The sequence below is a fragment of the Hyposmocoma kahamanoa genome, unplaced genomic scaffold, assembly GCF_003589595.1.
Source record: "Hyposmocoma kahamanoa isolate Upper Pololo Valley unplaced genomic scaffold, ASM358959v1 88, whole genome shotgun sequence".
In the NCBI taxonomy this organism is placed as follows: domain Eukaryota; kingdom Metazoa; phylum Arthropoda; class Insecta; order Lepidoptera; family Cosmopterigidae; genus Hyposmocoma; species Hyposmocoma kahamanoa.
The window spans coordinates 3,738,374-3,765,012 of NW_020654466.1; the positions used below are offsets into that span (position 1 = coordinate 3,738,374).

Consider the following 26,639-nt stretch of genomic DNA (forward strand, 5'->3'; position numbering starts at 1 on the left):
TTTTTACTTTGGTACAAATATAAAAATATTTGAATGGATCGCTAAACGGTGATAACTCTGTACGGTAATAAAGGACACGGCCGGGAGGACTCACTAAACAATTCACTACGAAGTACAGATCGAAAAATTCTTAGATAGTACAACAAAAACTTAAAAGTTTATTAATTAAATTTTTTATTAAATTTATATTCAATTATTTTTTGTGAAATTACTCCACTAGTTTGTTATAATTATTAATACAAAGATACACTCAGAAAAAATTCTTTCGATCCGGTCGGATTCGAACCGACACGTCTTCTTGCATACCGTGCGCGCGTACGCTATACCAACTAAGGCACGGAACGAACCAACGGACCTCACGAATTATTCTATGTGCTTGCGTCGTGTCTTTGTACTTGGTCTTTCAACGACTTTTTAGTCGTAGCGCCATCGATGAGAAATCTATTATGAAAATTCCTTCGACATGCAAGAAGACGTCGGAATCCGACCGGATCGAAGGAATTTTTTCTGAGTGTTCGATCTTTGTATTAATAATTAAAAGTTTATTTTTGGTATATTAATTATGGGAACAAAAGTTGTTGTTTATGATGTTAGTAATATAGTGGAGAGGTTGTTTAGTATGTTACAAATAATCCTGTATATGGTTTATGAATATACTGACCTTGAGCCTTTTAATGTCTTTGTCGACGGCGCTGACGCGGTAGATCCCCCGCTCGGCCAAGCCGCGCTTTTCCACCTCGTTGACGCAGTGCACCAGCAGCGCCGGCACCATCGGCGGCGTCGATGGTGCGAAGTCCGCGATGGACCCCTCTTGCTGCAACATCGATCATACAGCATGTGATCATCTATTAACTTGAAATTGACATGTTACGAAAAGATTTTACAGCTCAAGCCCGCAGTGGGACCAATTTTTGAAAAAGAAGCAGATTGTAAACATTTTTCTTAAGACAAGAAATTACAGTAAAGGGAGAATTACATGATAATTTATTACTTTATAAAAGTTTTAGTTTATTATTTAATGCCTCTGCCTTCCAAAAGTTTTCTTGAAGCCTCTTTCAAACTTTTAATATAGAAAATTTTAATTTAATCTTTGATGAATACAATGAGTGACATAAAGGTAGTAAATATGCATGAGAATTTGGTTTCCCTGTACTAATTTCTTAAAGCTTGTTACCTGTTATGAAGGTGCGTAGAGAATGTGAAAGAACGCCAAATGTATGACATGTTGTTTAAAATATGTAAGATAATTCCTGTTGAAAAAATATTTGCTTTCCAAATATTACAAGAATATTTAAGTCAATGATATAAAGTACCAAAAAATTATAATTATCCAACAAGACAAGCAACTATGGGCAGCTATGAAACTGTTAAAACAAATAACATTTATGGTAAAAGAACTAAAGACAATTTAGTTCCAACATTATCTAACAGTATCCTAACACATAGGAATGAAACTATTTTTCCGGATTTAAATCGCGTATATTTGTTTTTTCAAACAAACCGACGTTTCGGGCCCTTTACAGGTCCCATGGTCACGGATGACTAAGGTGGTACAGTCTTCAACCAGTTATGTCTAATATTAATGCAAACCACCCTATTTTTTCACTATAGTTACAATAGTTATTAATTAAATACCTTATTTTTAATTTTACAAAGAAAACATTCCAATTTACGCTACATTAAGTTTTACAAATTATTTTATTGAATGAATTTTTATTAAGTTTAATTTATTATTAATTATTAATAGAAATTAGAATAAATTAAAACATATTAATTAGTACTGCAGTCTTATGTCTGTTTGGGATTTTTCATTAGAGGAAATACTGGATCCCAAACTGGTGGTACGGAGAAACCATCTTCCCTGTTGAAATTAGGATGTTTTTTAATTTCAATGGCCTCTCGCAGCATCCTGGGTAGATAACGGACTTCTTTTGCAAGGACCTGGGGTTTGTCAAACTTCATTGAATGTGTAGGTTTATCCATGACATGCTCGCAGACTGCAGACTTGTTTACGCGACGGTGTTTGACATCAGCTATATGTTCTTTGACGCGGGTACAAATACTTCGCTTTGTTTGTCCAATATAAGAGAGACCGCACTCACAGTCAAGCTTGTAAACTCCTGCATCCTGTAAGGGGATGTTACATTTCACGGGTCTCAGGAACTGAGAAATCTTCCTCAGGGGCTTGAAATAGGTCTTGATAGATGCGCGCCTGAGGACTCTTCCGATCTTGTCTGTAACACCTCTCACGTAAGGTAAGATGGCAGGTCTTCGCTCGACTGTTGGTGGTTTCACACGGGGTCTGCGGCATTGGCGTGGTATCCTCAACTTATTCGCATGTAGGACTTGCTTTATATGCTGAAGTTCCCCCGCCAGATGATTACTGTCGCAGACACCATATGCTCTCTGAAACAAAGATTTGCCCACGGTAGCTAACTGGCTAGGATGGTGATGGGAATTACCATTGAGGTACCTATCTGTATGGGTTTTCTTTCGAAATACAGTATGGCCTAAGGTGTTATTAGGATTTCTTTTAATTAAAACATCTAAGAAAGCTAAAGTACCACAATTCTCTTGTTCCATAGTAAATTGGATCTTAGTACTAAAAGAATTAAGATGGTCCAAGAAAGAAGGTATGCTATCTTTATGTAATATTGTGAAAGTATCATCAACGTACCGTTTGAAAATCTTCGGCCTAGCTGGGGCCATGGGTAAAACTCGCTCCTCGAAGTCTTCCATGAAAATATCAGCAACAACGGGAGATACCGGGGAGCCCATCGCTATACCGTCAATTTGTAGGTAGAATTCATTATTCCACAATAGATAGCCTGATGTTAGGCAGTGTTCTAATAATTCTGCATATTCAATGGACATATTATGTTCCCTTAGCTTCCTACGTACAATTTCAATGCAGTCTTTTACTGGTAGGTTGGTAAACAGCGACTGAACATCAAAACTGACCATGGTGTCATCATCAGTTAACCGTAGATCTTTGATTCCACTGATGAAATGGTATGAATCCTTCACATGTGTGGAAGTGTTCCCTCTCAATGGTGACAGTACCTTTGCCATGTGTTGAGCCAGTTTGTAGGTTGGTGTGTCAATCTGGCTAACTATGGGACGGAGTGGGGTGTCAGCCTTATGTATTTTTGGTAACCCATACAGTTTTGGTGGTTTCACGGTGGTTTCGGTTTGTTTGAAAAAACAAATATACGCGATTTAAATCCGGAAAAATAGTTTCATTCCTATGTGTAACAATCGCGAAAACCTAAGAACTCGATATCCCAACACACTTAAAAAATATTAAAGGTAGTATAAAGTCTGTTTTCTGTAATTGAAAAACTGTAATATTGATAACTGAATGTAAAGTTTAAATATGACTCTACATTAAGCGTAGAAACCGGTTACCTATCAGTAGTTTGAAATGTCATTGTCCAGAAACAACGTTCGCTCGAATTTTCATTACCTCGAAAGTGATTTTGAGAGGAACATGTTTTTTCTTTTAAACCTAACTTAACCTAACCGAATCTGATCGTGTCTTTGCGATAAAAATGTTGACGAAATGGCGCCTGGTGAAGAACGACGTACCTGTCCGGCGTGCGTCCGGCGCTGCGGGCCCGGCGGCACGCACGGCAGCGGCAGCAGCGCGCGGCACTCGGGGTGCGCCTGCGCGCGACACGTCTCGCACTTCACGCCCATCTTGGCGAACTTGATGCTGCACATTGTCATCATCAACGGTCGGAACAAGGTATTCCAGATACTTGCATATATAGCTACAAGGAGTGACATACACTAAAACCGTTGGTGTCTCGTAATGCGTTGAGGCAGGCGTACTTTGCACACTTCCACTCAACCATAACTTATGGTGTTATTCTGTGGGGCAATTCGACAGACGCTGGCAGGGTAATGCGTATACAAAAGCGAGCGTTACGAACTATGGTTGGCATAACCAAGAGGCAATCCTGCAAGGCGCTGTTTGGTGTACACCGAATAATGACCCACTACTCGCAATATGTTTTTGAGGTCATTATGTTCACGCGGAAACACTTAGCATAGTTTGGGCGAGTGGAGGTGATGGGTGGGTGCCTCAGTCGTGCATTTCCCGAAAAAAAACCCGCGGGTCATAGGATCGGCCTACTATGAGCACCTACCTGCCGTAGGAAACGTTCAGGTGCAGACTGAAGAACCTTTTATTGGAAAAGTCCCTTTACTCAGTAACAGAGTACACTCAAAGTACTTAATAAATAATTAAATTATTATATTTACTAATGAATTTGAGATTTCACTGTGTTATTATACTGTAATATACATTTATTAGTTATTAAGAATATATTTATTATTATTAGATTATATTGACATTTTCTGTATACTCTTGACATTGTTAGTTTCATTCAATTATTTATTAGTTTAATTAATTATGTTGATTTTGTATATGCACACTATTGTGTACTTATGACTTACTATCATATAATTATTTCTTCATTATTTTATAAACTGACGCTCACTTTTCGAAGAATAGTATAAAATGACATGTTTCATTACAGTAAACCTGCTGTTCTTCTGTCAGAATGAGATATATGAGTAGTTTTGTCCTACGATGCAGTAAAACCATTTCCGGAAATCCGGAATTAGAATTTGGTGGTTTTAACAACTCTATGTCATTCCTTGTAGTTATACATATACATGTATATATTTGGAATACATTTTTCCGACCAATGGTCATCATTCATCACCAACCCATTTATAGGTCCCACCGGGCAAGGAGTTTAGGCCGTGGTCATACTGCCACGCAAAGTTCCCCGGTTCGATTCCCGGGCCGGGAGAAACATTTGTGTGGCCTACATTTATTTCTCTCGTGAGTTTGTGTGTAATTTGTAGTTGTCTACATATGTATCCATAGCGAACGCGATTCAGGGTTTCCCTGTAGCGGGGCTATGAGTGCTTTAAAAAAAATAATGTGTTTACATTTGAAAATAGTTAAATGGTTTAAATTGACCTTCTACGAGTTTATTTATTGCTCTAAAACAATTTTAAGCTGAAAAACACTTATGATGAATTTTTATTTTCATCGCATACTAGCACTTTTAAAACGTTTGTGAGGGTTAAAAAAGCATAAAATTGTACTGACGTCTTGCCGCAGGGCCCGCATGTTTCTCTCTTGTAGAAGTTCTTGGCGACGAAGTTGTGCTGCCGAGGCCTCGTACGCGGCGAGCCCCCGTACGCCGCTGAGATCACCGACGGCGTACGCTGTGGAACGGCGCGGGGGGTCTCGGATCCACTCTCCGTGTCTACGAAGGTCATTTACTTTTTACATTGCAAAATCGTATGCAATTGCGTCATTCGCAAACTTATCGTTATCGTAATCAATATTAATGAAAAAAAAAACAGACTACTACATCAAATTACTCATCGCCAAGCTATTTTCATGAACAGTAGCCCAAATCAAAACATTTGACATTAACAGAGATCATGATAATAAAAGAAATTAAAAAATATATATAATGATTAATAATGAAATTAAGGAAATATTAAAAAACCACTCTGTACTTTCAGAGGGAGGTATTATTCACTCTGTGTGTATTTCTCAAAATTTCTGTATGCCTTTACCGATTTCGTAATATATAATGTAACTAATATAAAAAACAGTATTGATTAAGAGTATTCGTCGTTAATCATTTAACGACTACCACTAATTTTAAGCTTATTTGTTTATTTACCAAGTCTTGCCAGCTTATTATTATCTTATCTTATCTCAGCTTATGCTATAAAAGCATTTAAATGAAAAGTATGCAAACCATTATACATAGAGGTATTAATTTAGAGGCACAAAATCATTCTTACGAGACGGTAAAACCTTTTACTGTCCAGTGCGAGAATTTCGGTGGTTTTAATTTATAAGAGGATTAATAAAAATTATTCAACATTAGTTTCACGCAGAAAAAAGAAGGTAATAAATTTCGGTTAGCTGTAAATTTTTTACATATGTACTTTACATATGTATTTTTACATATGAATGTATGTATATCACGCCCTTTTCCCATCGAAGTAGGCAGAGACTACAAAATATTTCTTCCTCATTTCATTCCCTGTGAGAGAAGTATAATTCGGTTAAAACTTACCCGTGCGTGGCGGCGCCGTAGGTGTGGGCAACTCTTCCTTGGGCCGCGACATTCGCGCAGACGACGACTTACGCGGTGCGGGACCCTCGTCGCTGCTCTCAGATATCGGTTGCTGCACACAAACGAATTGATGCAAAAAGGCGAGAAAGTAGACTAGCAACTAAAAAAGAGGATTTTCGCCGCCGTTCGTTGAAAGGGCGCTTGTGATAAAAACTCAAAAAAAAAGAAAAAGAAAAGTGTGTTTCAAGAATAAAAATTTAAAAAATATCTACTTTTCTCTTGCGGTAACTTCTTAATATATCCGCCCAGGGAAACATATTCATTACAGGATAATATTTCTTACGGATTATTCGTATATCCGTCAAGTACTGCTGTGGCTCTAATGAAAAGGGGTAGAAATAAAAAACCCAACTTTACAAGGAGACGCGAAATCCAGTTAAAGCTTCATGATATTAAGCGTCAAGTGTTTTTCGCGTTTCCTTGTAAAGTTGGCATTTTTTAATTTTACCACTTTTCACTAGAGCTACAGAAGTAATCAATATTGTTCTATAATATATTGTTCTCAATATGTTTAAAAATAAAAACAGTAATTTCAAATTTAAGACACTTCCTTTAAAATGTCGATCATTGTACCATCACCCTAGGTAATATAAAGTGCTGAGACTCACGAAGTTGAGTGGCGGCTTGAGGTCGTGAGAGGTGGGCGCCCGTTCGAGCGTAAGCGTGGTGGTGGCCGTCGCCAGTACTTTGCCACCTTGCAGCTCCACCGTCTGCTGCTGCTGACGAATTTATATCTTATACAACCACTCTAACTACGTGGTCTTAAACTGGAGAATTCCCCTAGCATTTTTCAGAAGCAGTAGAGAGTAGAAAGAGTGCATCCAGGGAAGTACTACCATCTTACCTATTTCTGCCGCCAAGCAGTAATGTGAGCGTTACTGCGTTCCGGTTTTTGAAGGGTAAGATAGATAGACAATACACTTTATTGCTCACGCACAAAAAGAAAACAAATACTGTACATAGACAACTTAGAATTAATGTGGGCAAGGGCGGCCTTATCGCTGAAAGCGACAACCTTTGAGGCGGAGGAGAACTGAACAGAGAGGGAAACATAGTGTACCCGAGTAAGACTTAGGGTCGTATTCTAGAACTCTACTCAATGCTCAAGTCAGGATTGCACTGGAAACACAAGCACTGGAAATACGACCCTAATGGCAGGGACTTGAGTATGATTTCGAATACTTTAAGCCATACTCAAATCCTGACTTGAGCATTGAATAGAGTTCTAGAATACGACCCGTAGTGTGTAAGAGTGCTGGTGAAATTACAGGCACATGAGACTCCAACTTATGTCTCAGGGTAATGGGCGCAGAGGCGGTGCACCTCAGAACTTTGCGATTTAAAGCTCTGAGTGGCGTGTCGCTTGCCATCAGGCGCACGACTTGTTCGTTCCATCACTCATTACCATAAAAAAAAAAAAATTAACACTACTCAGAATACCAATAGGTGAAATTTCGTTTCTCAAATTGGTCCTACTGGGAACCGAACCCGGGACCTCCTCGTCTAGTCTGCCCAGTCTTAACCACTAGACCATCGAGGTCCTCAGCTTTACAGCACTCAGGGGACGTATCATTCCTTTACTGTGCGTCTGGCACATCCTGGGCGACAATCGGTAACTCACCTCACGTTACGTTGTTGGGCAAACATTTTATCATTTATATTGAAATTTCAATCAATGTGCTGCCATCTAGCGGTTAATCACTGAACGACGACGAATTGGAGTTATTAATTTAGTTATCCAAAAAAGAAGGGACTATATTGCGGGGGACAGTTTTACTTTCGATTCTTGTAACAAAAAAAATAATTTTGATAAACGGAAAATTTAAAATTTGTTAAAATAAAGACTTTCCGACGATATGAAATACAACCACAGGTAATATTTTTGGTGGGGCTATAATTTTTACACTCCAAAACAGCACAATAAGGCATTTTTCTACGATTTAACATACCATACAAATGGTAAACTGAGCTTAAACAGGTATTTCGAGACCAATAGTTGGTGCGCGTCGGATGGTAACTAACCACTTCTACTGTATTTATAGTTCTGTGAAAAAATCGACCTCAAAACTTCGTGGAATTACATCTATTTGCCAAGTGTTATTGAAATCGGTTACCGGAAATTGCGCGAAACCGGATTCCCTAGTTTCGTGACCTCTAAGAGTGACGAAACCTGGGGGATGGTAGAATTGTCTTCAAATTTAAATGGGACCAATACCGAGGTACCCCAAATCCATAAAAAAAAAATTATCAAAATCTGTTCACAAATGCCGAAGCAATCGCGTAACAAAAAAAAATACAGTCGAATTGAGAACCTCCTCCTTTTTTGAGTCGGTTAAAAAAGTACGAAATAATTAAATATGGACGCTTGATGAGGTTGAGGGTTCTCGGTAGGAACAATTTATGAAACGAACTAGTCTAAATTGATGCTGGGTATTCCGAGTAGCGTCCGCGTAATACAAGGATTTCCTTAATTTGAGACACTGTAATTGCTGTGGTTATCTGGTACATTATTATTATTCCGGTTATCTTTTATTAGACTCTCGCCGCTACTGTCGCCTAAAAGACAGGATTGGGATTTAAATGGCAGGGTTAAGGAATCAAGTTCAAGTACCGGTGAACAATACATGTGCTATCGACATGTTGAGCACCGCTTTGATGTGTTGCTAGAATAAAAACATAAACATCCAACCCAATAAAATTTTTATCCAGCCTCAAATTTCAATTTTGGTTTTAAGTTTATGTCATAAAAAAAGGACGTAAATATTTACAACAATCGTGAAAAATTAAACAAACACTGACGATATTAACTTTTTTCATAACATCAAATGGCGGAACGAATAAGTCGTCCGCCTGATAGTAAGCTACACGCCTGTCCATAACAGTTGCAGTGCAACTCAGAGCTTTAAATTGCAAAGATCTGAGGGGTACTACCACTGAGGCATAAGTTGACACAAGGAGCTCTACTGCTACTTATTTAGTAAACTTTAATTTACTAACGTATAACTCAAGTATTTAAGTCGAATGTTTGCTTGACATTAACAGTCGAGTCCAGCCACAGAATCTCATGAGGACTCGAAACGAGTGGTTCGAAACATGTCAAGCAAAATTTGACACACACTTTTTAGAACACACTAAAGCACCCATAATCCTATAAGTAAAGATTTTTAACTTTAATCCTTGTAACTAGATTTCATTTTAAAAATAAACAGTTACATTTTAATTTTTTTAATGAATTAAATAATTAAAATATGAATTATAATAACCGACCTTAGTAGCGGAGGAAGTAGACGAGCGTCTTTTCTTGTTAGCAGGCGCGCTGTCTCTTGCGTTCCAACCGCCGCGCTGTACCCAAGAGCGACGCGTCGAAGCCAGAGAGAAGTCCAGGTCGTCCTCTGACCGGGAATACGACATCTCCGAGAGGAGGGTCCCTGGAAGTAACTTTTATTTGTTAACCTGTATCATCTCCCTGCAGGGTACTAAACAGTAACTTTACTAATAATTGATAATCCATGTGCAAGTAATATTGAAGTTAGAGCTCTGGTACGATTGGCGGGAATAAAAAAAACGCGATAAATGTTTTGAATATCGAATGACCTTTAAAAAGTATATTTTTTTAGTTACACTCGTATGTTAGTTTACAGACAGTTCACAATATTATAAACTTCGATATAGAATGGAAACTTTAATTTGTATGCATTTATAGTCACGCGTTCAGGGTTCTGTTGCGACTGCCGCAACACTGTAGTGCGTCCGGATGTTCGCGGATGCGAGCATTGACGACTGGCTTCAGTGCTGGCAATGCGTAGGGTGCGCGCCAGCTGCCACAAGCTCTTGACAGTTGTTGCACACAGATGGGACAGTGGACTGCTAAGGCACTGGTCCTCTCTTCATCTAAGTTTACGTACTAACTTAGTCATTTAAGCTTTGTTGTAATGCTAAAATTTTTTATGGATCTTGTTGTAATCCGAAATAAATGAATTTTATTTTTTATTTGAAGTGTAAGTATAAATCAACACATGTCTACTTGAAAATATATAATAAGTAAAGTTAAGGTAATCAATCAACACATGTCTACTTGAAAATCATTATTGACTGATAAGCAATGATTCAAATAGCAACAATGAATGAATCCCAAATCATACAATGTTTAAAATAGAAGACTTCTTTAGTGAAACTAAAGCCTTTCTACGAAAACGAAAAATGGAGTGACATCTATAACGCTTATAATCAAGAAGCTGCCTTTGTTATAAATATTCTCTGTATTTGTTGTCATTTAAGTTAATTAAATAGCTACCAGGCTGTAATGGTGAACTAAATATGTTTCACGTGGATGGTTGTTGATTTTTACGCCATTTTTGGAGAGTCTAATATTCCTAAAATATTTAGGAGTTGGAAACCCAAATTTTATTATAATTTAGTTATGCAATTTTGTACCTGATGGTGTAACCCAGATTTATATGATATTTTTGTATGAAATAAATAAATTTATTCTCACCAGTTGAGTTAAGCTCAGGAACATTGGCAAGTTTGGCATTATGCTCCTGTGCAGTCCCATTCAAAAAGGCCAGCTTTTGCAGGGTCTCATCATTCAATTTGGCTCGGTTGTCATTGAAGAGGAGGTCTCTTGCCATATCCAGTAGTTTACTCTGAAACATGGATTATGGTTATTTGCTTACAATAATTAAGTACTTCTGAGTTTAAGAATGGAAGAAGAAAAAGAAGTATTTTATTGATGAATTAACAATGCCAGGACAGCCCCAAACAGTTTCAAATGCTGAACATTTAAGTTGTTGAAATACTCTTCTAGTATCAAGACTTAGTAAATTCCTAACTTCTAGAAGTGTCTAAAATTTGAAAGCACTTTTAACAAGCAATTTCATGCAAAGTCCTTTTTTTCTCTATCTTCTCATCAACATCATCTTCTAATGATTTTGGGTGAATATTTTTACTACACTATACTACTAAAACTAATCCCATCAGAAGTTTTAACACAGTACCATAATCTTTTTCTAACAAACTAAAAGCTAACACATTCTAAAATTTTAACAGACAAAATGTCTTTTTATGCTATGTACTCTATGTGCTCTTGACGAGCCAGTACAAGAAAACTATATTGATTCTAGGGCCTTACCATGAACTATTATTACGATTCAGTTTAGGACCTAAAATAAATCTTTGTGAGACAGCGCTACAAGAAGTGTATATCACCATCCCCTCTTTGTCATTGCGAACCTAAACTGAACTGTAATAAGAGTTCATAGTAAGGCCCCTGGTCCTGCAAACTTTATTTTATAATTCTGATATTCATAATACAGGCAATTTCCCAGTAAATTATAGCCCACTGACTTACTAAATTGATAATCTGCCTGGTCTTTAGAGTGAAACATCTGTCTATGTAAACATTTTGACTTTTTTAGTATAAGAAATTGAAATATACGGAACGACTTTGAAAATATTTACAATTAGGCAGCCTTTCATGTTACATTGTTCCACCATAAACAATTGTAGTGACTGTCTACCGCTAATATTACAATATTTCATCAGTCTCCTCACCAGCTCACTATATTTTTTAAGCACAACATTTCTCTCTCTCTTCTCGCTATCCAACAATTTCCGCACATGTGCAAACTTGGATTCCCACTTGCCGAGTGCGCGAAGTGCTTCATCCAGCTCCGTTTGAAGGCGAGCAGATTCCGCTTCTGCAGCTGCCCATTGACACCGCACCCATTCCATCTGCTTTACAAATGCTAGAAAACCTGAATAACAGATATTTCACATTATTTTTATACAAGCCAGCACATATTTACTTGCTGTATAAGATCAAGATTTACATACAAGTGTTACAGATCAACCCCGAGCCTGAAACAGATAAAATGAGTCTGCACTTCTCCAGGTACTGTTGCTCTCTAGTAACCTCAATTCATTCACTCTGTATCTAATATATGCCATAGGCATACCTGGCCTAGTACTCTCATCTCCATCTGAAACAATTACTGTGAAATAAGTAAAACTCAACCAAATTAAGAGAAGCATGATGCAAATGAAGCTTCATACTTCACATTGTCTTTTTAATTTAGTCAAGTATTACCTATTTGACAGTAATTATTTCAGACGGATGTTGGACGGAGAACAAGAGTAGATTCCCAGGTTAATACAATTGAAGTCAACACAATCCTATTCTTAAATAACGTTTGTCTTGGCTCTGAATCTAATTAATTACAATCACAGTTAAATACATTAATTATACACAGTTTTGAAAATCTGTACAGGCCAAGAATGAGCCACTCTACTAATACATATAATAATTAGTATTTTATGACATGATGCTTCTAACATAAGTGCAGAAATCAGAGTTGCGAGACATGCCACATATCATTTGCTGGTCCTTGAACCTGAGTCCTTAGCCCCGGGTGACTATAACTTTGCCAGAGAACACCACTTCTCCCATTTAAAAACTTAAAATTTACCTTTTAGAACATGAGAGATGCGAAAATCCAAACGATATACACAAAGTAATAATAACACAGGCCTTATTAAAAACTAGATATAAAAAATGGCAGTGGACATTACGAGAGCTTTATACGGCTTTAAATTTTGTTTGTCACTGTATGGTTCGTTATGAAGTACAGGTTAACATTAAACTGTACAGGTAGGTTGTGAGTCAAGAATTTTTGCCTGTACGATTCTACAAAGTCATTCGTACACTAATGATCGTCTGCTATAACACTAAAGATCTGAAAGACACGTCGTCGATATAAGTGACGCCGTCATATATGCATTTACAAAACAATTTGAAGGTAGATCGAAATCCAAGTTTACCTTTTTGTTATACATATAATAATAGTTATTTTGGCGTAACTAATAAAAATACTCACATTCTTCAGCAGCTCCGTCGTTTAACACTCCGTTCAATCGATTTATGTCGTCAAATTGGGCAACCAGGGAAAGGGCGATGCCGGTTCCAGTATCGGAGTTTTCCGAACTCATTTTTTTCCTTTTTGATTGGAAATAAACTCAAAGTAACACTTCTTTTTCTACTATTTGACGAAATATCACATTTCAAATTGAAATTACACGAAAAAGTATATTCTAAACACAAACGTAGTAAATCTTGAAAAATAACGGCTGAAATTCCAAATGCGACAGCCGGCAAATGTTAATACGTCCATGGCAAATGTCAAATTGTTGGAAACGGTTTTCAAGTGTCATTTATGACACCACTACCGTTTCCTAGCTATTGAGTTGGTGGTTTGTATGAAATAAGCGATGGTGTAAATCATGTGTTTTTTTTTTCTGAGTGCTGTGCGTTCAAAATTTTAACAAAAATCTCCTTTTGAAGGAATAGCGACATAGACAACAGAATAAACATCGGTTTGTTGAAGGTTGCAGTTTAATTTTAAAATAGGCTGTTTTATATTGTATCCACAAATTTCTAAAATATTAAATTGTCTGTTGCTATGATTCCAAGTCACATTGATAAAGATTCAGAAGTCACTAACTGTCGTTGCCAGATAATAAAATAATTTTCCTTTTAAAATGGGAAGCTTACAAAGGCCAAACAAAGGCTAAACTCATGAACTATTTTCAATATTTGTTAAAATGTAAATTGGCAAGGTCGAGTAACTAACTAATCAGGTATAAATAACAGCTATCTATCTGAGTATTGGATTTCTTAACATTCAATTATTTCTTTGCTTTTTCAGCAACATTCATTGCAACAATACAAAATATAATACAAGTAATATTTACGTATCACCGAGTATTACGTATCAACCATATTTAGTTGTTTCTTGAAATCTTCAATAATGTTGGGGTGAAGGTGCCTTGTGTGTTTAATTTTGTGTTTTGTTATCATCATCGTAAATAGTTTCTCCCAATTAAATTAACAATGGAAGTTCTTGTTTGTATTTACAAACTACTTCATCGAACACAAATTGTTGTATAGGTACGGTATAATATCACGATTATCAACCAGAGACCGTACCTAACGTCTGTTCTTCATTTCACTTCAGATTTTTAATTCTGTTATATCTGCAAAACGGCCCATTCGCTACCTGCTTGTCAGTCAACCGCGCAGGACAGGAAACTGCTCACTCACTATCCTGGGTATGGCCAACGTATGGCGTCTCGCAGGATGCCTTGCAGGATTGCAGAATGGCTTGCACGCTGCGACTACATTCATATTCTACATTATGCGGCGGACGGCAAGGCGGGCTGCAAAGCAGGATAATGAATGCCCCCTTTTAGCCACTTAGTCAAATAGGGTTTATGTGTAAATAAATTTGAACACCCGGTTATTGTAAACAATGGACTTAGCTTTAAACGTTCACTCGTTTTTGTCATACACGTAAACATTGAATTTAACTCTCAAGTGCCTGAGCGTGCTCATAACTCACACATTAATTGTTTAGGATTCAGGGGGGCTACTCTCGATCACCATCCGACATCCGTCCGAAACAATTATTGTCAAATCGATCGAGAGTAGACCCCTAGAACAGTTTCAAAGAAAATTAAGGTAAAGAGGAGTTTACAGCTGGCAACATTTTTACTTCATTTTGACATTGACAATTCGTTTTCTTGCTGTGCATGCTCATTTCTCATTGGTCGGGCGCTTGACAAAGCGGGATGACGTACGGCTGAGCGGTGGTCTCGTGTGCTTAGTTTTGGTCAAATATCTGTGAATTAATTATTGTTTCTCGTTCTACCGGTGCCGCAGCCCTCGCGCGTCGCCATGGCGGACGAGGAAAATAATTGTGATGATGGTGGTGAGTTGAAAGCGGGACAGGCGTTTCGCCTCCGAGGCCGTAAGGGTGCGCTGAAGAAGAAGAATGTTTACCTCGTGAAGGATCACAAGTTTATGCCAAGATTCTTCAAGCAGCCAACGTTCTGCTCCCACTGCAAGGATTTCATATGGTACGTAGTTACACTATAGGTATTTTATAATTTTATTTCATAGTTCTAAGTGAGGAAATTAAAAATACACTGTTTGTTTACAATGCCGCTCTCAAGACTTGCGGCGAATTCAGTTTCGCGCACAGAGATGATAGATGGCCTGTGCATGCACAGTGTCCAGTCACATGTTTCAAAACTTTTTTAAATTAAGAATACGTACTTTCCAGTCAGATTCTAAATAGAATAGACAATAAAAATACGCACAATGTGATTTCCTGTTCGAATTCTTATTGTTTTTCCGTGTTGTGCTTTTTATTTTTATGGTATACCATTAGAGAAAATGAAATATTTTACGAAAACTTTCCATTTGTAATTTTCATTCATAATATTTTGTAACATGGAAAATAATAGTGTGCATTATGCATTAGTATTAATAATATAAAGAAAATACCTTTGCAAGCAATATTTAAAATTATGAGCTATTTAGGTGCACCCAGTCATGGAATTTTTTTCCTGGTGAAATATTTAATAATATCCAAAAATATGAGAAAAGAAAACATCTTGTTTATTTGAAAATTGACTAATAAATAAAAGTGTTGTAAATTTTTGTAAGAAAAAGTAGAGTATATAATAATACAATAATTTATTTCATATTATCAATATCACAAAATTACAATGTAAAATTCCAATATGTCGAACCTCACTAATATAAACAATAATAGCAAACTATATAACAAAAACAATATTTATTCTGAAAAAGTGTTGAGATAGGATGTCATACATATTATAATGTAGCAAAATCACAATGTCTTTGAAAGAATTCTCTCTACTGTAGAATTCATTTTCCAATAAATAGAGTCTCACTATAAAATTAATTATATGGTATTTTATCGCACTACTATTACAATAGTGTTGTAACTCAAAATATGTGGAATTCAATATTATACCATTTTTGAATGTAAAAATTGTTACTCTACACACCAATAAAATTGTCATTAGAATATTGTAAGAAACCATTAAAATATATCTACTTAACCCACAATGAGACAAATGTGTTGTGAGCTAGTTCTGGACAAAACAGTCCTTACTCAAAAATATGAAAACTTGTTTGCTTTTATTTTCAAATATTGTTAAGATGTCTTATAGATTTCAACCTATATAATATTTTATGGGATCTGAGTGATTTGTTTTTTAGATATTCTGAATAAATTAACTTTTTGAGTTAACACACTATTGTGTCAGTAGTGTTATATATATTTCCCACCCACTGAGCCAGTAACATTTAGCTCAATAATACTTTCAATTTGTCAATAAAAACCTATTTTTATGTCTACGTAAAATAAACAAATCAAACATTTTTTATGTATCCTGTTCAAATTAGTTTTTTATAAGACAATAAAATCTATCTTTTTACTATCCAATTTTAAAATCAGTTTAAAAAATGTTGGCAAAATTACAGTGACATAAAAATTTATATAGTATAGGTTGCAAAGTAGGGACACCATAAGCAGACATTTAATAAAGATGAAAGTAATCAGAAAGAAACTGATGTCAATAGACATTTAAAACATAATAATACTTAATAAAGTATTATTATTCTTTGAAATGTACTGAAACATAACATGAAATAATATAAAACATTTGTAAAAAATTAAATATTTTATAATATTGATATTTTTATTTGGGTCGATTGTTTTATTAAATTACATATAAAATGTCAAGTCTTAAACATTGCTTTCTCTGCCCATAATTTGAGTTTAGAATGCGAAATTGTTCCAAGTCTTTTGTATTTTGTTTTTATATTATTTTCTTGTATCTACTCACAGACCACATATTCTTCCGTGTATCTTCTCCTCCTACGTAATTTATCGTAAATCACAAAAATAGGTGTATGTTTTCATAAATCACTTTATTTTTATGTAGGTTTTTTTTATGATGTCAGGTGATAAGACGAACAAGACATGCGCCTGGTGGAACAACAGTTGCAGCGCCACTCAGAGCTTTAAATCGCAAAGATCTCAGGATTACTCCCACTGCGCCCTGACGGGCGACCCTTTCGACATAAATTGATAAGTCCCATGTGCCTGTAATTTCACCAGCACCCTTACCTTTCAAAACGGGTAAAGTGGCGGTTCTTCTCTGGACGAACTCTTTCATGAGGTCTTTTATTATATTTCTCAGGAAAACTATAAGGCATGAAAAATAATAAGTACGTATCAAATTTAATTACAATGCCTCAAGAATCGTAGGTATTGCCCTAATTTTAGTCCTATCGATACATTAAAACCTTCCCGTGTAAATTAGTGAATTTGGGCTTACGATTCTTTAGATTTAGCAGGGATCGACATGTTATGTAAACAATGAGGTCGCATCCCTCATGGAAGAATGGCATGAGTTAATTTACGTCAAAAATGTTTATTGCTCCATTGGATACAGAAAAATATAACAAAAAAAATAAAAATATAACCCACATCCTCTCCAATTCTTGTGAGTTACAAGAATTGGAGAGGATGTGGGTTATATTTTTCGTGGTATATATATTTCCGCAACATGACATGGTAGCGCCAATTTTACGTGTGATGGGCGCAGGATCTTAGTATCCTATTAGTATATGTGTATACACTGTATACCCCATAATGGAATACAAAATTTTTCATAATTTTCTTTCCAAGACATGTTTTTCGTCTATCTGCACAGTTTGTAGATATCTAGATAGTGGAACTGGTCACTTATCGTCAATATTGAGATTTGAAAAAAAAAATTCTACCACTATGTATCACTCACTTCTTTTATATTCTTGAAAGTGATAAGTTATACTACGTTATTTCCACAAATTGTCAATTATATGATAACAATATGAATGTGGTGACTTAAATGAAAAAAAAGATCGTATTCAATCTTTGTACAACTATTGAAGCAAAAGGTAACATTTTGGCAGAAAATGTACATGTTTTTCTAATTCCCACTAACTAATATACGATATCTCCATTAAGCTATAATTGTATCTATGTCAATCCGCACTATAAAACTGAGCCAAAGTGTGAAAACGAGATTATGAAATCAGAATTACTGAGGTATTTCAACGATCTATTGGCTAAAATTAGACGACGCTAGGTGCTTTATTTATGACGTTATTTCTGCTACTGTGAATGTTGTAAAAAAACGTGTTACTCTAGTGGCATGAATATATTTAAAACGATAAATAAGTCGACGTGAACGACAGACTTCGTGCGATTTGCGAACTTTTTACATTCAAATTAGCAATGTATTTTTTCGTAAAAAACACGGGAACGCATACTACCGCGAACCCACCAGCGACCGCCACCGGCCTTAGGAGATTACTTAACGAATTTCCCGATACGCTCTATGCTGATGATGTAACGAAACTCTCCACCAGGACCCCCAAGCCAATCCCCCAGGGGATCTGGATTGGGATTGGGGGAGGGATGTTGGTGAACTCAGCAGTTCATCAGAATCCCCTTTATAAATAAATAAAAAATAAAATTCTTTTATTTCAGACAACGACTTCCATAATTTGTTAGTAATAATAATAATAAGAAAAGTGCTTATAAATTAGTGTAGTAGATTTTTTATGTCTACGAGTACGAAGTGAACTCATTTCTTGCAAAACTTAGACAAAGTTCGTTTTTCCACCATCCCTATTTCTGCCGCCAAGCCGTAATGTGAGCATTACTGCATTCCAGTTTTGAAGGGTACTTGACTTGTCAACTTATGTCTCAGGGCGATGAACGCAGTGGTGTTACCCTCAGATCGTTGCAAAAAGTTCTGAATGGCATTGCAACTGTTATAGTAGTTTCGGACAATCAGTAAGGCATTGCTAAGCCCAGAAATAACATTCTGTTCCTTTCTACATTTTCCGGTTTCGCTGAGAATGGTAAGTTCTGTTTGGAAAGTGTTGTAGTTAACTCGATGAATTTTATTTGGGTTTTTAAAGTATTTAGTACTAGAGACTTACTACATAGAGCTGTTACACACGACGAGTTTTAGCAGGAATGCAAACGCGGGGCTGTAGCAATGCAGTTGCTAATTGTCTACCCTTATACACGCGCGCGATTTTAAGCAGCGATGCAAACGCGATTCAAGCGTGCGACTGCATCGATACAAACGCGCGATTGCATCGCTACACTTGGGAATTAGGCGATTGCATCGATTCAGTCGCGCGTTTGCATCGATGCAATCGCCTATAAATCGCAAGTGTAGCGACGCAACCGCGCATTTCCATTGCTGCTAGAATTCGCTCGTGTAACCACTCGTGTGGCTATTAATGTCACTTGGAATAATAAGTTGCCATCGTGGTTGTCATGTTTATTATACAGTGATGTATTTAGTTCCGTTCTCAATGAACTCATAGAATCGGTCAAAATGAACCGTAGGTACGGTGGCAGTACATAAAATAGGTAAGGTGGCAGTACTTCCCTGGACGAACTCTTTCACAAGGAGTTCTACTGCTGCTAATGTGTGTTTACGTAATCATAGGAATAATATTGTTTGGGTCTTGAATCAATTTACATATTATTGTGTACATTTTGATGTACACGGGGCCTTAGATGGTTAATATATTACAATTATTACAATGATGCCAATAAGTTTGACGACTTACTGAGCGAGACATTGAATTCGTTCCATTATTTCACCAAAAACTAGCACTCTATGAAACGTCTGTTTATTATTTCTAATTAAAAATATCACTATATCTTGGTCTCCACAGTATTACAGAGATTTTTAACTTATTACAATATAATTATTAATAGAAAGATCGTACACTTAGAAAAAAATCCTTCGATCCGGCCGGATTCGAACCGACGTCTCCTAGCAAACCAGGCCTGACGCTATGCCAACTAAGCCACGGAACGAACCAGCAGACCTCTTGAATTTTTCTACGCGCTTGTTGTCGGATCTTTGTATTTGGTTTTCAAGGACTTTTAGCCGTAGCGCCATCTATGAAAAATCTATGAAAGTATTTCGTCACTCAGTTAGGTACCTTTACAGCTAGCAGCCCTGGCTAGAATGTCGCTATTAACTGTAATTAAATTTTCATTGTATTGGATATTCAATTATTTTTTTGTGATATTACTCCACTAGTTTGTTATAATTCGGGGAAGGGGAAGAAACTTCGTTTGTGTTTGTAGACTATTTAACATTTGCACGAATAATTATTTTATTCATTATAACTTAACTACACTAACTCAAAAGGTTTAGGTCTTTGTAGTCTATGCACTATATTTGTATTGTCTAGTAGCTGTATAGTCTCTATATTCCCTTGATGATGAAGTCTATGTTTGTGACCCTTTTTTAATTTTTTATCAGTTTATCGACGGGCTCTATAACCAAATCACGATGCATATCCTCATTTCACATATATCAAGGAGCACCTACATTGTCCTCAGCATTTATTTTGAAAGAATGTTGTTTTCTATATATTATTTAGATAGCGGCTCAACCCCAGAGCTGGATACCGTAGGTTCACACTGGCACAAAGACTTATTTATACAGTATAATTTTATTGCACACAGATAGCGAAGATCATTTGCTCTATGTTATAGCCAATACGTATTACAGACGGTACTAATAAGATAATTTAATCTCTTTCAAGGCTTACAATAATAACGCATAGAATGATAGTTTCAAATCAAACGAACTGTCACAAGTGAGGCAAAAATCAAATTCATGTAGGCTAGTTTTAGTAGTAGGTTAATTTTCGGTTTTAGTGAATATTTATATAAAAATACAAGTCGAAACGCGTTACTTCCTTGTGGAATGTGATGTTAGTATCTATTTTATGTTTGTATGACGTATTTTTACACTCATTTACCGCACAATTCGTCATTTTTAGCTAAAATTCTTGATCTGTTCGCGGTGCAAGTTCACCTTGAGCACTGAAGGCCCGCCCGCTCGTGTAGGCCCTTTTGGCGCGCCTCAATTTGCCTCACTTAGTGTGTGCGGGCTAGGTTTCTATGCGTTATTATTCTAAGTTTCAAGGTTACTTAATGATGTTTACCAACATCTCATGTGGTATGAATTCTGAGGTTTCATTTACAACAGTCTGTCATCAAATGGAACTCCAATCAGAAATCTTAGATGTCTGGTTTCGCTGTGCCCAAATTTCCAATTCATGATGATTGGATATTGTGCTCCGCTAGAGCGATTCGCATTGTTTCTCAAAATCGCTTTACGTCACGATAGTTCGCGGGAAGATCAACAAAGCTTCGATCAGAGTCGTTTTTAATGCAAAGGTCTATCCAGATGACTTGCCGTCACTTTAAATTTTAACGGAAATATTACATCATTTCATTCAGAATTTCATTTTCTAATTATATATTGTATTTTTTGGAGTTTAAAGGACGTGGCCTCTGACTAGGTTATTCAGGTTTATGATTCATAATTCATACTCATATATACGTGGAAAATATTAGGCATACGAGTACAAACATATTGAATGTATACTATATAATGTATACTGTATATTTATTCACATGCATTAAACATAAAATGACCAGACTAAACTAGGCGTGGCTAGATGTAACATGGCGTTTTTTGATTAAATATCACATGGGCGGGCACCCATTTAACAAGTCACTCAATAATTAAATGAACGGATCTTCAATATCTTCCAGTTACTAGTTAAAGGAGAGAGTTATTCATTGATAACAAGCCGCTCAACTATCATCACAGTAATTGTGGCAAGATCCTTGGCACACACGCAAAATTTGTCAGCGAGTTTTATGACTACTTCCGAGCAAGATGGATAGATGCGACGTCCTTTGAAGACTAGTGACGCGCAAATATTGTGCTACGGTGGAGAAGATTCGACATAATTTTTCTCATAATCGATCTCGGTTGTTTCATAACTGGTTAAAAGCTAACAAGTATTTACTATCTGTAATTATCATAGAATATATATAGCCCCTTCTGAATTCCCCGAATGGTTGAAAATAATAATATATTCTTACAAAACTTCTCTTCTAAATCTACTACCGTAGTAAAGTCATTACTAGTTAGACACCAGAAATATAGAATGAAATACAACACATTAATTATAGGATTTCAGGGGAGGTGTTATCCAGTCTTTGTGTATTACTTCTTAGATGTTTTAGTTCTTAATCGAACTATACCGAACACTGTAATTATATTTAAAACTAGACTGCGTTGCGGGACAAAAAGACCTAAATTCTTTCACAAGCGACACGATAATTCTAGTCAAAATATGTGTTGTAACATGAAATTCGTAACGTTGTTAAATTCGAGGTAATGTTATTTGCGCCGTAACTATATACAAGATAAAAGAAAAGGTTAAAAAAATATTAATAGTCTTGTTAAAAATTCATTTTATTTTATAATTAAGTAATAAAAATTGGAATTATGATTGTCGCCAAAAATATCAGGTGAAAATTCAGTCGACCTAGCACTTAAGCTCTAATGAAAGTGCTAGTTCGACTACAGAACAATCCCCAATAATTCGCCATACTTATACTGCCGAACTATTGAGCCTTCATAAGGCTCAGTAGTCTGTATAAACCACCAAATTACTGAAACTAGAGTAAAATAACACATTGTCGTACGTGTTTATGCAAATCAGATATTGTAAACTTGGTGAATCACTAGAAACCTCCCAAAATATAAAAAATTACCTACTTGGAAATCCTCAGAATTCATGCACGTCTATATGATACGAGCGAAGCATTATAACTATTATATTATGAACAACAAACTAATCATTTTTATTATCCTTATGTTTTCAGATATCCATATGACACGTCTAACCAGATCCTTCCAAAATGTTCCCGACCTCATTTTCAGTCCTTAATACTATACATCTAATAAATGAAAAGAAAAATATTTCATTTCTTTTCTTTTCTTCGTAATATCTTTATTTTCCTGCTTTCCTCGAAAAATTTGTTTCTCTTCAGCGAGTACCAGCTTGTATATGATAAATATTTTTCTATAAAATCTTTTCGACTTTTCAACTGTAATAGGCATTTTTTAGGCAAACGCGTCCCATCGTCGGTCACATCGTCGCTTAACATATCAGGTGAGATTGTGGCCAAGCGTATGTCTATTATATATTAAAAAAAAAAAAAAAATTGAATTATTTTTCAAAATTCATATTTAAATTTTAATAAATCATTCGTTCAATTGAAGGCAAGGAAAATGCTCGTAATCAATTCTCATAGTGAAAAGAGATCACAATAAACTATTTATTCCTCACTAGAGTGGGATCGTACAATTACATACTAAAAAAAATGTAATAAAACACCTACCTAAATTGTATTCAGAGCTCACGGCCACGTACCTAAACTGATTTTTTGATTAATATGATGCAAGTTAAACCCTAGTACTTATATTACAGAGCAGGAAATGGTTTGAACGTCACACGACGACTCGTCTGATCATTATTCATAATAGGACTCGGCTGCACCAGTATCTATATATTTTAAACATGTAATAATATCGATTATATATACGTCATAATACGTCATCAAATGTTTTATACGCGACCAATAAGTGGAACAAGAATGTGGCTTCTTGCAGAACAACAATTTCTTCAGTGAAGAAAAAATTGAAGTAATGGAAAAATTAAATGTAAGTAACTTCACGCATATTCTTTTAATGCAACTATGGCTTTATACGTAGAGCTGTGTTAATAGTCTTAATTAGATCCTAGTTTTGACTAGGTGATCTCTAGCTTTTGGACTATAATCATCATGGTAATATTTGCTGTATCCAACCCTGGTTGGACATGTTTGGTGCCTGCACCTAGAGAGGAGGGCATGTATTATCACGCAATGAATGCCATGAATTTGCCGTCGGCGGTGCGGCAAACTGAAGCATACATAGATGGCGGGATGACCTACACGGATTTTTGAGTGACTATGGATAGATAGACTTGGAAGTCCGAGAGAGAGGCATTTTTCCAGATGTTACAGGCTAATCGAATAAAAAATCATGGCCATCTCAAATAACCAAGAATTGATCTAAAAACGATTTTGAGCCGCAACGGCGTTTATTAATAAGTTGAAGTTTTTATAATTTTTCAAATGATGCGTGGTCAATGGGTAGGTAACCGTTGTTATTAATAACATTAAAAAAATAAATGAGACTATTTTTTCGGCATTTCTAAATAATGTTTTAATTAAATCTAAATAACATTAATATTTAACAATTAATTTAATTAAATTGTTATAATGAAATAATTTGTAAAATATGAAGCGTAAATTAGAATGTTCTTTGGAAAAAAATCTATATTTGTAACAATAGTGAAAAATAGGTAGTTTTCATTAATATTAGACATAACTGGTTGATGACTTTATCATCTCAGTCAGACGGGACCAATGGGTAGCTGTAAATGGCCCGAAACGTTGATTAGTTTGAAAAAACAAATATACGCTATTTAGATCCGAAAACATTAAAATAAAATTAGAAGAAAAAAAATCGATCCGTAAGCTAACAATTCGTCGAAACCAATATAATGAGCCCAAACACGATAGTTCTACTGCAAGTGGTTCAGGAGTTGGGTAACCTGTAGACTCTCCAGCAGCAACAGATCAAGATAACCATATTGTATTGTCATCGGATTTCCATAGTATTTCAAGTCGATCGAACAAGTGGAAATAAAGTAAATATTAATTTTATGACTGAGATAGGGATCGCAGTCATAAAATCAGTTGGTATAGAGATACCAACTGATATAAGATCTGATGATGACACTGAACTATATATACTACAAATTTTCTAGGATGATCCCTGTGATACTTCATTTGATTGAAAACATCAAGGAATGAGGTAAAGTCGATAGATTTTTGAAGCAAAGGCACATAATATTACGGATTTAAAAAAAACATAACAATTGAGTTTTTAAAATAAAGGACTCCCATGAATTGTGTATAAATAATATTTATTTTATTTCTGATATCCGATCCGTTATTTCTATGGAATAGGTGCAGGTACCGGAGAAGAAATAAATTAAATGTAAATGCAGTCTTTGTTTATGATACAATAACAATCAGCAACCAAATTAGCGTGATTTACAGGGATTCTACTGTCATCAGTCCGTAGACAACATAAATTAATGCTTTCTGTACAAAACTGAAAGCCGTAGCCATTGAAATAACAAATTAATAACGTTAAGTCCGTCTTCTGTGAAATTTGGTTTGGTGCAGATACGTGCCTTTTACCAATACTACAGACGTGAATTTGCACTATCCACGACGTTATATATTTATTCAATAAATTATCGAAAACTTTTTATCGTTACCTCATTTCTAGCAAATGCAGTCTAATGAAGTAACCTTTGTACGTTGTCGTAAATTGAAATCCATTTTGAAAAAAAAATGTTTCTCTGGGCATTTGTCACTAATTTGGTGTTACGTTTACTTTAATTTTATGTATTTGATTTAGATATTCACTTAAAAGCGAGACTTATAAAAATAGTTAAGACTTATAAAAACACGCATTTTATATACGTAAATTAGTAGACTTCGTTACAAGGTTATATTATGGAGAATATTGTGAAGTGTCACAGGGATCGTCCTAGAAAATTTGTAGTAGTGAACAGATGTTCATCAAATGTAGCTAAGAACCCCCCTAAAATAAAACCGCTTTTAGATTAGTTCATCCATTTGGGAGCCACGATGCCACAGACACCCAGAGAAAGGCTTCAAACTTTAACTCGCCTCCCTTTTTGCATTTTTTTCCATCCTTTATGTTCTTAAGCGAATGAGTGTTTGAAAACCGACATTTCTATTTTTTCCGTTTTATTGAGCTTTGGCTACAAGGCCGACCACTTAATAATAAATAACACAAAATTAACAACCTTAAACTTATCTTCCATATTTAAATAAAACACGACATTTCTAAAATTTATGAGATCTTGTCACACTTTTTAATATATCAGGACTAGTGAGTGTTCGCCACAGTCGTACACCGGACTGTGGCGAGTTTACGAAATTACACTATCCAGTTATTTCCACTTATTTTTTTATAATATTTCGTCTTCATTTACGGTTTTATTAATTCTGTCCTTGAACAACTCTGTCCTGAAAAAAGTACCAGGATTTACCTCGAAGCTTAAAAGTGACATTCTCAACTCTACAACAAACACAATATAGTCAAAATCTGGCGAGATTTGGCTCTGAACCTTTTGGAAGTGTCGTTTTTATTTTGACTTTCAATTATTTTGTGAAATCTAGTTTAAAGTGGAATAGGATAGTGCTATTGTGCCTTAATCGAAGATTAAAACACGGAATTATACGAATCTCTCCCGAGTCAATCCAAGATCGCCGCCTCAAATTGCCTATCCACTTTGTGGCGGCCATATTTACAGAAACATAATTAAACGAAGACATGGCTCAAAGGACTTGTATCCAAGCCAAAATTATTAATAAAAAAAAATCGAAATCTGGAAATTTGCTTAATAATAATAATAATTCTTTATTGACAGGTAAATACCCATGTTACAATTTACAAATATTTCTGAAATAAAGTTAATACAAGTCATGAAAAATATAAATAAATAAAGAAGCTACAATAAAATTACAAATTGAAAGATAA

The 26,639-nt window shown here is 35.6% G+C and overlaps 2 protein-coding genes across 2 annotated transcripts in view; one reads left to right on the forward strand and one right to left on the reverse strand.

Moving 5' to 3' along the window:
- The window catches only part of LOC113235822 (rac GTPase-activating protein 1-like), a 19,819-nt gene extending 6,645 nt beyond the window's left edge, over positions 1–13,174 (reverse strand). The window contains exons 1-9 of the mRNA XM_026471730.1: positions 13,055–13,174; positions 11,733–11,935; positions 10,675–10,825; positions 9,447–9,607; positions 6,788–6,895; positions 6,120–6,231; positions 5,129–5,288; positions 3,589–3,715; positions 662–814 (exon numbers count right to left, since the gene is read on the reverse strand). Coding sequence (XP_026327515.1) covers positions 662–814; positions 3,589–3,715; positions 5,129–5,288; positions 6,120–6,231; positions 6,788–6,895; positions 9,447–9,607; positions 10,675–10,825; positions 11,733–11,935; positions 13,055–13,166 — 1,287 coding nt within the window. The 5' untranslated portion in view covers positions 13,167–13,174. The remainder of the gene's footprint in view (positions 1–661; positions 815–3,588; positions 3,716–5,128; positions 5,289–6,119; positions 6,232–6,787; positions 6,896–9,446; positions 9,608–10,674; positions 10,826–11,732; positions 11,936–13,054) is intronic.
- A 1,616-nt stretch (positions 13,175–14,790) lies between these two features.
- Positions 14,791–26,639, forward strand: part of LOC113236061 (protein kinase C, brain isozyme) — a 432,928-nt gene continuing 421,079 nt past the window's right edge. Inside the window, exon 1 of the mRNA XM_026472062.1 lies at positions 14,791–15,092. Within this exon, the coding sequence (XP_026327847.1) occupies positions 14,911–15,092 (182 nt within the window). The 5' untranslated portion in view covers positions 14,791–14,910. The remainder of the gene's footprint in view (positions 15,093–26,639) is intronic.